General features: G+C 38.6%; 1 protein-coding gene across 14 annotated transcripts in view; it reads left to right on the top strand.

Moving 5' to 3' along the window:
• Window positions 1–12,922, top strand: part of FRY (FRY microtubule binding protein) — a 199,377-nt gene that overhangs the window by 62,914 nt on the left and 123,541 nt on the right. For all 14 annotated transcript variants that reach the window (XM_017731357.1, XM_017731353.1, XM_017731352.1 and 11 more), the window contains one exon: window positions 4,309–4,508. In XM_017731357.1, the coding sequence (XP_017586846.1) occupies window positions 4,389–4,508 (120 nt within the window). In that variant the 5' untranslated portion in view covers window positions 4,309–4,388. The remainder of the gene's footprint in view (window positions 1–4,308; window positions 4,509–12,922) is intronic.

The following is a 12,922-nucleotide window of genomic DNA, read 5'->3' as shown; positions in this document are numbered from 1 at the left end:
ATACAATTTTCTAAACTTGATATGTAGATTCTCTGCTCTTGCAGAGTCCTTGGGCATCAGGGTTACCATGCTCTCCTCCCTGTGCATCACCATTCATTCTCCTGGGGAATGAGCTGTTTTTCTCTAGGTAAAGGTTTTAACTTAATGCAGTATTTGTGTGGTGACCAGTACTCTACAATATGTAGATAAATGCTTCTGTGGTCTGTTCTGGTATTTCTCTTTGTATAACATTTATTATTTCAAAAGCAGGCACTAAAAACTAAATTTGTTAAGGAGATCAGTATCTCAAATTGAGTATAACGCCTTCCTTCCACCCACCTCCCTCCAGATCTCTTCTGCATGAACCCATACAAACTATACATGGTGACTTCTCATGTTAAAATTATGCCTTTTATTTAATTTGGGCAGCGTTTCACTGGTGTAGATGGAAAAACTGAGCACATCTTTTTTATTGCTACTTCTAAGACTCACATTATAATGTGTCAGCATAAATGGACCAAGCAGGGATGACTTTAATGCAGCTATTTCCTAATTTTTGAGTCCTTGATTTCCAGTTTTATGTCTCAGAGGCAACTTTTTTTAGTGAATTTTATAGGGCTCTTGGTCGAGGCATAAGAGCTATATTCTGTTAAAGCTCATACATTATTAGTATAGATGTCAGTGATAGTCTTGTCATTGGGCCAGATTTTTGCAATGCAAATATCAAGCATATGCAAATGCTGGAGATAATGGAGCTGAAAAGATGCCTTAGAAAGCCAAACCTGTATATAATAGTTCATGACCAACTCATGATCAACTCCAGACCCTCAGAGTGTTGGCAATGTTAGCTCTCATGCTAAAGATGCTTAAGTGGAGTTAACAGCTACAAAATGGTCTTTTAAAAAATTGAACTAAATCAATGTCATATGTCAGTCATTTCTTTAACTGCTGTAATTGCTGTAGTAATGATAGATGTTAACCCCCAGGATATGCTTTTTCTGTATTTGGGGAAAGGCTGTACAGTTCTATATTTCTGAGAAGAGCTAGAATAAAAATTTTTGATGCACTGGAAAATCTCACAGATAATTGCATTTCTCTGTTACAGTGTGCAAATAAGTGATTTTTCAGTTGGATGTCTGGGGAAAAAACTTAAATCCGCCTGCATCACAAACCTAACAGAATCATTGTTGAAAGGCTTCCTACTAACAATGACTATGTGGATTTAAATTCCAGTCTCAGAATCTTGGCTGAATGCCACAATGATTGAAGATTAGGGTGGCAGCTCCCAGGTAGCATCGCTAAGGTTGTTTTAAACTTAATTTCGCCAGGATGTGATGCGTACCTGATCTCACACACCGCCTGCGTGCCTGCCTGGCTCCCTTGAATCCCCCCTAGGTTTCGAGCTTAGTAGCCAGGTTTAAAGTAAAATTGCCGAAGGAACAGAAGGCAAGTTTGTGTTTGATTAGATTGCCGCAGATTCCTTCCCGGCCCCAGCGGCGGGCGGCCCGGGCCGGCAGTGTTGTGCTTGGCAGGGCCCGGCTGGCGAGCAGCCCGGCTGGCGAGCAGCCCGCCCGCCCAGCCCGGGCACGGCGCTCGGCGCGGAGCCTGGGAACGGCGCGGGGAGCTCGGCGCGGTGGCAGTGCGAAGGACGGGGCTTTCGCTGCACAAAGGACACAAATCCTTAAGAAAATTGGTTTCACTGCTCACCAAAAAATTTTCCTGACTGAGCATTTGGAGATCAAGCTGATTTCATGGGTAGATGTAAGCCAGTCAAAACCACACATTTGGCAAATATATTCCTCATTGTAAAAATATTGTCTGACTCCGTCCTAAAGCTATTTGTGGAGAGATTTCCATTGCCTAGTGTATTTGATAGTCCATAAAAATTTGCATCTGATCCTTTGCATCCCACTGTCTTCATGTTAAAATTTTAAGAGAGCCTAGGTGGTGACAGAAGAGCAGTAGCACTTAGACTGGTGGCTCTTTTTTCAGTACTTTGAAGTAGATTATTATTGAGAACAACAGCATATTTTTAGAACAAGTTTTGTGTAATATAAATGTAGGACTGTTTTATACACTTTGTTTTTTTGCAGAGTCATAATGCCAGGAAGATTCCATGATAATGCTTTTGCCCTCAAAAATCAAGTGAAACTTAGCAGGAAACAAATCTAGCAGGAAACATCTGTCACAGTGGGAGAAGTGCTGGTGATGCTGTACCTTTTCAGTCGGGGGTTATTTTCAAAGAAAAGTATAGATGTGTTACACTTGCAGAATAATAGCTACGTGAAGAGAAGCATTTCTATCTTCTATTATAGTCATATAGGAACTTCTAAACGGATTTTTCTAATGGAAAACATGTTCTCTTTTCTCCAGTGGATCCTTTTTTATTTTTCAGCATGTGATTTTGGGTTCTGATTCTGCCATATTTTAAATGCTCTGAAACCATAAAGTTTTTTCTTTTTCTTTTAATTTTTTTTTTTTGTTCAGCAATGAAGTGTTGAAGTACTGATTCTGCCATATTTTAAATGCTCTGAAACCATAAAGTTTTTTCTTTTTCTTTTAATTTTTTTTTTTTGTTCAGCAATGAAGTGTTGATAGGAAAGGTCAAAAATCTCATTTCTTCTTAAAACGCTCATATGCCACTAATAATTGACAATTAATTTCAGTAAGAGTTGTAATTCTGTTCCTCAAAGCAAAAAGGCTAAAGGTATTAGAAGTGAGGCAATTATCATTGTAGTTCATTCTTCTTTCTTTCTTTCTTTGCAACTTGGATGCGACATATAATGTAACGCTCTGGAGTGCAATGCTATGGGGAAGTGCTGCAATGGTTTTAGTTCACAATATTTCCATGGTTTGTATTGCATTAAAGCATCTCTGTCCCAATCACCAGTACTGCTCGTGGGCATTGCAACACTTGCGTTACATTCAGAGTGGATAATGGCTGGGCTTGCCAGTGTTACTTAATTTGCTACTTTTAAAGTCTCTGGCAAAACTAACAGAGAGACGGTGCTACTAGTACCTGCCTGAAAACCAAACATTACTTTTATTGCCAGTAAGAGCTGAGCCCTGGGGATTTTAGTTTGGAAATTTCATGTGTAATATGGTAACATTTGAAGTGCTTCAACTTATTTTTCCTTCCTTCACAAAAAAGCAGTAAGTAGAGCTCAGTCTAGCATACAATATCTTGATACTCATTATGCAGAATTCAATCACAGAGTAATTTACATTGGAAGGTATCCCTGGTGGATGATTAATCCAACCTCAGCTTGCTCACCAGCTAGGGAAGGTTTCTCAGGACCTTGTCTGGTCAAGTTTCAAGTGTCTCCAGCAATGGAGTTTCTCCTATATCTCTGGACAACATGTATCAGTGTTTGATCACCCCTTCACAGTGGATTTTCCATTTATCTAATTGAAATTTCCCACATTCAAAGTAGCATCTGTTGCCTCTTGTCCTGTCATCCTGTGCTCAAAGAAGAGTCTAGTTCCATGGCATCTTTGCTATACTCTGTTAGGTGGCTAAAAAGTGCAATAAGATTCTCTTCTCAAGGTTGAATCAGTCCAGCACTCTCAGCCTTTACTAATCTAGCAAGCCCCTGACCATCTTCATGGTCCTCTCTTGGCCTTGCTTCAGAATAGCAATGTCATTCTTGTATGGGAGAGCACAAAACTGAGCACAATGCACCAGGTGTAATCTCAAAAGTGCCAGATGGAACTGTAAGGTTTGGTACTTTCAGGAAAGCTAGCACATAATTAATATTTTTTGGCCACGGAAAACATTCCATGTCTGACTCTTCATGTAAGATTTATACTGGTAACATGTATATTGTTTTTTGAGTCATTCTTGACTGACCTGAAAATGAAGTACAGGAGAATAAGACCCTTTACAATTCACCACAGTCAAAAGACCAAACTCCTGACTTTTGCTAGCCTAAGCCAGTTTGAATAGGTATAAAGGATAAATTTTTGTTACTTGGCAACTGAGTTACAGGTCTGACCTGCATGCAAAAGATAAGAAATGAGGATGTTATTCAAACAGTGAGGTGTCAGCAAGTCTTACCATGTAAAAAAAAAGAAGATTGAATATCCACTGCATAGTAAACACCACTCAATTTTAATATAAAAGATTTCATCTTTGATTTCTTCTTCCAGTTAGATAATGTGTATTTTACCTATGGTACTGTGGAAGTTTTATTTATGTGTTGTGTATTTCTTTGATTAGCAGCTAGTCTCCAGTTTTGCTTTGACAGTGTAGTGGGCTGTTGAGGTGCTCTGTGAAAGTTAAAGCATGTTGAATTACCCAAAAATAAATGTGTCTTTTCTACATTTCAGCTTCTCCAGTTGGTAACGGATATATCAAGCCACCTGTCCCACCTGTTTCTGGTACACAGAGGGAAAAAGGACCTCCAGCCATGTTGCCCATCAGCATCGACCCAGACAGTAAACCAGGCGAATATGTCCTGAAGAGCTTGTTTGTTAACTTTACTACTCTGGCTGAACGCAAGATTCGCATCATCATGGCAGAACCTCTTGTGAGTAAAAATAAACTCTGTGTATATATATATATATATATATATACTGTGCTTTGAATTTTATTTTAAAATCTGGCTTGCTTGCTGTGCAATGAAGACTATTTTGCTTGTAATCTGCGTTGGAGTTTGATAGTGTTTCCCAAACTGTAAGCTATGCTGCTATGGCAGTCAGAACGTTGTGGGAGAGGGCAGAGGTATGCGAGATATGCCAAAGGGGTTACATGAAAGGGAATTAATATTTAATTTCTGTTTGCAATATGGGCACATGTTAATGGGATTGAGAGACAGAAGGGGTGTCAGCCAGCATATATTTCACAGCTGGGAGAGCAGTCACTGGAGTCAAAATAGATTAGAAAATGCTGAAATATCATAAAAGCAATATTTCTGAACATTACGGGTTTTCACCTAAAACATGAAAATGGCTTCCACTGCTGGCTCCTCTTTCAGTTCTGACAGTTGTAGATTTCATAATTTTAAAAAGGGCTATAGCACCTATTTTCCAGATATGAAAAAGCATGCAGGATTTGAAAAAGGAGGTACATTACAAGGTCTTGCACAGAGGGAGAGCCATTGTTATTTGTATTTTAGGGAAATTTAACATGCAAGCATGTCTGTTACAATTTGTGTTATGTAACTGAACTTCCAGGACCCTGCTCGTTTAACTTGAGACTGCATTTTATATACATTTTTGCTATTTTGATTAAGGAAGAATATTTCTATAACCTTTATTTTAGTTCTGATGAGGTAAAAAAACCCCAAGACCTAAAAATAACTAGAAATCTCTACTTCTGTACTATAAGGGAATTTTTATAAAATCTTAAAATGTTTTTGTTATGAAGTACAATGTAGAATATTTACTTCAGTTCCCCATTTTCAGGTCTGGATATTTTGAAGGGCAAAATTAAAGTTTTCTTTATTCTGATGGCATCTGTTTAGCTTTGATTTGTATTCAGAAGCATTTGATGCTTGGAAAGTCTTACCAGGCTTTCTTCTGAAACATTAGGTAGATGCAAGATGACGTAACTATCTTACATAATTTGGAAATAACACCAAAAAAAGCTAACAGTAAAGAACATTTTGACAAAAATCCAGTTTTTTTTCTTCTTTCATGAGTCCCCTCCAGATCACAAAAAGTAGAATAAATTGACAGTCATAGTGTAGGTCCTTTTAAAAACTAAAATACCAGCAGCTGTTTATTACCATCCAGTCTTCATGCAATGCACAGTGAACATCTTTAAAATTTTAAAACAAAATATGTATAACATTACTTGCAAAGATCAGGAAAACAACAAGAAGACCAGGACCGAGGATATAATTTCCTTGCAGCACCTTCGTTTCTCTTAAACATGAACCTCTGCATTTTCATATAAGACTTCAGGCGTGGATTTATTCCCATTTCACCTCGTGTTAAGATGATTTTGAGTTGCTGTGTGGTAATATGTTGGTTTTGTCACTTTGAGAAACTATTATTATCTGAATGTTGATCTTATTCTAGAGATTGTTCAATGGAGTTTTAGTTGGTAAATTCAATGTAGAACGTAAATATATGACAGGAGACTGGAATGCCACGTTTTTCTTGTTATCATTTCCAAAACGTATTTTTCACAGGGGTCTGACCATGAGACACTGACAATAATTCAATTACATACTCACATCTCATTAGTACTAATAAAACTTACAAATCATGGCATGCTGCTATTTGAGGTTGGCTGTGACCAATGAGTAAGGAGGATTCTGTAGACATTCAGTCAAAATGATCTTGAAATAATTGGGTTGTAATGAAAGAAGTAACAAGGGAAAATGACAAAAATTACTCTCAAGTAACAGCTAAGAATTTAAGTCTACCCTTTTTGTGAGGTAGCTGCTGGATGTTTAGCAGCTTTGTTCCCACATTTTACTCTACTGATTAGAATTGTGACCAGGAAGTCCCAGGGATTTGGGAGACAAAGTTTATAAATTGATGGTGAAAAGCTACCTTTTGGCCTTTTTTTCACAATAGGTAGTCAGATGGTGAGCTCTTTGAAGAGTCTGTTCTAATTAAACTCAAATGTACTTCAAAGAAAGTCAAACTTGTGAAGTGCTCAATACTGAGATATTTCTGCTTTGAATTCTCCGAGTCATTTCAAGATATGACAATTTAATTTTATAATGAGTGTCGAATACTTAAGGTATCTTTTAGAGAAGCTAAAATGATCTGTTTATAGTGTTGCCTTTTCATCTCTTTTATCACGAAGTCTAGCTTCCATTGAAGCTCTGAAGTTACTGTGGTTAAATTAAATACTTACTGATACCTTTTTTACCTCGATAATTCTTTTCATGCAGATATTTTGCCAGTTTATGCTTTCCAATTATCATTACTGATGTTTTTATGAATTTTTCTTTCCGTTTCCTTGGGTTCCATATGCCTGTGTGATATATCCATCTCTTTCTTTTGTGATGTACACAGAGCCTAAGTGTAAATTACAGTGTTCTGGCAACTATGTTGGAAAACCATGTTTGAGTCACACCATGAGTTGCAGATGCTAGAAAGGCAGTAGATATTTTTGCTATTTTCTAGGGCATCAGTGAAGGGCACAGCACCCATCCCCTCCTGCAGTCCCATGAAGTCTCATCTGGGATAGTGATATTCCAATGGCAGGGAAAGCAGAGGGCATCGCCACCTACTCCTCCTGCTGCCTTGGCTGGCTACCAAGTATCATTTGACATTTTGGTTACTGGATCTGGCAGTGATCATGACAAAAAACGCACTCCCCAGTTAATATATTTTCTAGCCATGAGTATAATGTCAACTATCCACTGCTAAGTCTTTAACAAGTTAAAATGGAAAACTTTTGTTTCCAGATTTGATATTTTTAAGCTTTGTCTGCAGAGTATTTTATTCAGAATTTCAGGTCAATTTTTCCCCCTTTTAGAATCTCAGATATATAAAAAACCAGTTCAATAATTATATTAAGTTCACAATCATGTGGCTAATTTTTAATGATTAACTACTGTACCCAGATTGTCAAATTATATTGATCCAAATTGAAAGTATTTGACAGCAGACTTAGATTGTCCAGTTTATAAAATTAAATTCCCATAAATTAAATGTAAGTAATTTCTTCTAGATAATCTCTAATTATTTCCTGCTTCTTTTCTGTAGATAATTGTTCTTATTTGTAACAAATATTAAGATTTTATTCCACAGACCTTTTTTCACAGCTGATTTAATTAATATTTAATTTTTATCATTTTATATTCTAAATATTCTCTGCTTTGCTTCACTTACAAACACAATCTGATATGTTATTACTGCTGATTTTTTTCAAGCAGTGATGCCCTTGAAATAAAGCTAGAAAGAAGAAGCCAAGGAACTATTTTTGCGAGTTCAAATGAAAGAATATGTCTCATAGCTCTGGAAGGAGAAATCCCAGAAAACAGTTTCCTTTTTAGGACTGTTGATTATCACTTTGGGTAATAATTCATCCTGTGCATACAGAGCAGGCTAATCTTTAAATACGGCTTTCAGCAGTACTTACACACAGCTGTAGACATTGATAAAACATAGGGAGCTACAGGCATTGACAGTTGTTAATGGTTAATTTAGCTGTTGGTAAACTTTCATTATGCTTTTCTCCTGCAAGCATCTTCTTTTACTGAGCTTGTCTAAATTCAGTATCTCTCTGAATACTGAACTCAAGAAGAGAATTTACTCATTATAGGATTGGGACTATAAGCACATTCATGTATTCTGCATGCAACTTTTCCCTTTTATTAGGCAGGTTTCATCTCACCATTAGAAAAAAACCCTGAAAGGAGTGATGTGGTTGATACTAGTGTATTTATTACTTCCATTTCATTAGAAGCTTGAAGATATTAAAATAGAGGTCTATTTCAAAACTGGGCTAGTGATAACAGCCAAGCAGATGGTTAGGAAGACTTGGAAAAAAAAGGAAAGAATAATGCAAATTGCAGAGACTGACCAACCAACACATATAATGGCACTGGTTTCTGATTAGCTTCAGTCTAGGCTTCACTTTCTCTAGGCAAGACAAGAATATGCTGAGAAAAGACTTGGGTATAAAAGGAAGTTGGTTTTTTGTTTTTTGAGGATTGGGCTGTGATAACTGGTAAGATTTATGTAGGCTGTGGTAATACCAAGCAGTCCTATCCCACAGCTGTAATGTAGAATTTTCTGGTTTACATGGACTAAAACTCCAGCTGCATCACACAAGGTGACAACTCCTTAGTTGTCACCTCTAACTGGACACATTACTGTTACACATATTTTACATTTGAAGTCCTCATTAATAGTTTGGCATGCACAGGGACTTTGGACCCATGTTTGTTCACAGATAGTAGTCACTGTAAAGAACAAGTAATTTCCTGGAAAAGAGGAAAGGCAAGCTGCCCTGCTCTGTTCTAGCTGTTCACTCAGTATATGTATGCCCAGAAAAATGGAAAATAACACAACTTTATTTGAATACCTTTATATTGAAAATTTTGTTCTCTTTTCTCATACAAAAACTGTCTCCATAGAACCTTTCTCTTTAAATGCTACAAACATACCAGCTTCCCATTGTCATCTGTCCCTATCCACCTCTGTGTCACTGAAGGAGTATGCCACTGATCATTAATCAAATTCTTCCATTCCACAAGTGTTTGTGCTAGTCAAAATTTTGTAAATCATGTGGCAGTCCATCCCAGCTCTCTGGACCTCATAGTTCTTAATACCATAACTCTGTATCTAATGTCTCATAATTCTTTATTTCTACTGTATTATTTATTTAGCATTGAAATGATAGAAATAAATATTATCATAGTAGTTTTTTTAGGCCTAGTTGTGACAAATAATGTAAGTCATTAAAATAATTATTCTTAATTATTCTTTCAGTAGTTGTCTCTGAAGTACTTAAGATGCTTCTTTAAGAAATTCTGCTCCACTTTATTTTACTGTGCTGAGGACTGTTCTCTCACCTCCTCATAAGAAAGTGAAAGCATCTCCACAACATCTTACTTTAACTACTCAATATGTAACCTGAACATTTATGATGATCCTTTCAGTGTATGGAACCCCACAAATCTGTTACAGTGGATGTGTTAAGTGGGTTGTTGAATGTGCAAATCTATGTCAGTCAGTCATGGGACAGTCTGGAGGACTAAGAACAGTCATTCACCTCAGGAGAGGATCTGTCTCCTAGTGCTCCCAGAAAGTATCAGCTCAGCAGAGTTCTTTTCCTGCAAGTTGCTGACTGGGTCCTGGGCCAACTTTTTAGACTAGTAGTTAGTCTAGTATTTTATTCAACTTCTAGCCACATCTGAGGACTTCTTGTTGCCCAGAGAAGTTGTAAGTGCCCAATCCCTGGAAGTATTCAAGACCAAAATAGAGCAATCTGATCTAGTGGAAGGTCCCCCTGCCCATGGCAGGGGGGTTTGAGTTCCATGATCTTTAAGGTCCTTCCAACCCAAACCATTCTGTGATTCTATGATTCTAAGTTTAATTTCTATATGGATTGTTCCCTTGGTTCTGTTTCCTTTTACTCAGACTTCCCAGCAGGTAACTTCTCCATTTCAAGATATCGATTAAGAAGAACAATGGTCTCAATCATTACTCTTCCTTCCTTCACTAATAAACTTTCCTTGGGAGTTCACTGGCTTTCCAAGTATAGTCCAGTCCACCAGTGATAATGAAGCCCAGGCTGCACCAGATCAGTGTGTTCTTTTCCCCAGCAGAAAGGAAGGGCAGCTAAGCCTGGGAGATCTCTTCTATGAAATAAGCAAGCTCTACTCAAGAGCTCAAAGGATGTAAAGGCAGAAAATGACAGGAAAGATTGGCCTTTTGTGCTAAAGATGGAGAGCAATCAAATATAACAAAGACAAGTCCAATGGCATAACGATCCTTCACTTCCACTTACCACCTCAGATATAAGAATATCCTTCTCCAGTTATCTCAGTTATGTATCTCAGGCTGAGACATGTAGCAGAAGCCAGGCACTGAACAATATAGAGCTAGGGTGGGTAATCTTGAACCTTGGGACAATTATCTTCCAGAAAGACCTAGAAAGGTTTGTGTGATTGAAGCAGTGGCCATAGACCAGATACCTTCTGTGTAGTTCACGGGGACATCGTAGAACTGAAACACAGAATTTGAGGGAAAAGAGTATGAAATATGCAGCTGGGAAAAAAAGAATTAGAGGAAGATACAAATGTAGGGTTTCAGAAGTAATCATAGGGAGTGCAGGAGAGCAGAAAAAGGATATAGCATGGTCTGATTCCAACATCCATATGAGACTGAGGGAAAAACTTCATGCCATTTTAGCAAGTCAAGAAGGAAACGGACACATCTTTGCCTGGACACTGGCATTGTCATTTGCACTTAGAAACAGGTCCATAAAAACACTCACACATTTCAGAGTCTGGCAGTGTCAACAGGCACTTTCTCAGTGCTCTAAGGGTTTCCATGGCTGAGTGTGTGGGCAGAATGCTGTTTGAGACATGAGCAGAGCTCATTCCAGTGGCAAGACTCTCCAGGATGCTCGCTGTCCCTCGGCCCCATTACTGCATGGATACAGTTGGAGGATAGTCAATGGTGCATACAATGGTTCCAATCACTGAGAGAATTTAACATTGCAAGACAGATTCAGTCCAACACCACTTGGCTGTCACACTACATCTCATGTTGGCCAATGCTTGCAAATGTAGCAGAGAACCTACCACATGCCCTTAATCATTTTTGTGTCATTTAGGGATATTGGTTATTACCACTCTCCAGAAAATGAAAGTCCTACTATAGTCATTTCAGGCCAGTCTTATCACTGGTCTGTCACCATGAAGGCCAGAAGAAAATCAAGTATACACTTCAGTAGCATTCTTGCCAGATAAGTAGCAATTCAATAAAGAGGTATCTTCCCATAGCTTCACAACAGCTTCATCCTTTGCATGCTTTCAGAGTCACATTTGAAGTCAATGAGGTCCTGCTTAATTTATGTGCTCTTTTCTGGGCCTGAAGCTGGCATGGCACAGTTTATACATCAGACAGCTTGAATTATACCATATTTGGCCTTTTATTTCTGGTGGCATGACAAATACGAGAAAACTTGAAATACTTCACGTAACTACCTTCCCAAATTGGAAATCCACCCAATACGGTCTTGTTTCACTAGCTGGGCATGCAGTACATGTGGAAGCTATGGCTTTTAGGGCCAACATACTTGTAGCAAGAGAACAGTAAAGGCTGATGTTAGCTCTGCAAGTGCACCTGGCATCCTCCTTGAAAGTCTGTCAAATCAGTACCAGTAACCAGGAAAAAAGGCTTCACATCAAATCAACTGGGGACACATTTCATATGGTACAGTTACAGCCTTTGAAATAAACACATAACCAAGAAAGTCTCAAGTAAAGGAATTTTAAAGGAAACTACTGGCAGTAGTTCTCAAGTTCACTTTAAAAATGCACTTTCCTCATCTCTTGTTCTGTTCTGTGAAAACAGGTGCACAGCTGGTGACAGTAAGTATCTGCCTGATGTTGCAGCAGCAGTGGACATCAGACAGCAGACCATGGCCAGAGTCATTCACTGTCCTTTATTACCCCCAGCTCTCTGCATCTAGAGAGGTGTGGTTCCAGTTTACAGAGATCTCTGCTGTGCCTGGAGCAGCCCTGCAATTACAACTCTAGATTTATTCAAATGACCAGTAAGAGCTTCCTATAGGCTTTATTAAATTAGGTCACGTTATTCTGAGTGGGTAGCCAGTGGTCAGGGCCCTAAGGGCACTAATAAGCCTTAATGGCCTCCTCTGAGTCTCACCCACACCTGTCCATAGGCCAAGACTCATTCCCAGGTTTTGGAGCCATTTGTCACTGCCACAACAGGGCTAGTCTTCTGCTCCCAACAGCCCTGCCCCCTCTCCATGGGCCTTGCCGAGCCAGGTCCACCCATATAAAATACATTAAAAGAAGGAGCCTCATCCACTGCTTGGAGCACAGAGGTCCTCTACATCCTCGTAGCACTGCTCTTACCATGAGCAGGAAGTTTGACTGAGGACAGTGCTCTCAAATAACTCAGGCAACCTGTTGAGCTCAGGAGGAAAGCTGTGCTTTCCCGATTCACAGCAGGAAAGAATAGCTTCCTGCATTTTTCTACCATGTATCTCCTTCTTGCTCAGAAGAAATAGCTTTGCTCATCATAAATCAGTTGGTGTAAAACTCTTTGCATATAGGACTGAGGTGTCAGTTAAATTTCCATTTGGGAAATAAAGATGTACCCAATGATCAGGATACATCAAGGACAGGGAAGTGCATTCTCTCAGTCTCTTCACCAGCTCTCAAATTAGTGTTAGAGATGAAAGAGAGGGAACAGCCCTATTCAGGTTACTCACTTTTGACTGCAGTGACTTTTTCTCCTAAATCTGTTTAATTCACCAGTATCTTTCAGTGTT

Source organism: Corvus brachyrhynchos, unplaced genomic scaffold (genome assembly GCF_000691975.1).
Source record: "Corvus brachyrhynchos isolate BGI_N302 unplaced genomic scaffold, ASM69197v1 scaffold103, whole genome shotgun sequence".
In the NCBI taxonomy this organism is placed as follows: Eukaryota; Metazoa; Chordata; class Aves; order Passeriformes; family Corvidae; genus Corvus; species Corvus brachyrhynchos.
The sequence above is the reverse complement of the archived record's forward strand: the minus strand, read 5'-3'. Positions and strand labels throughout refer to the sequence as shown.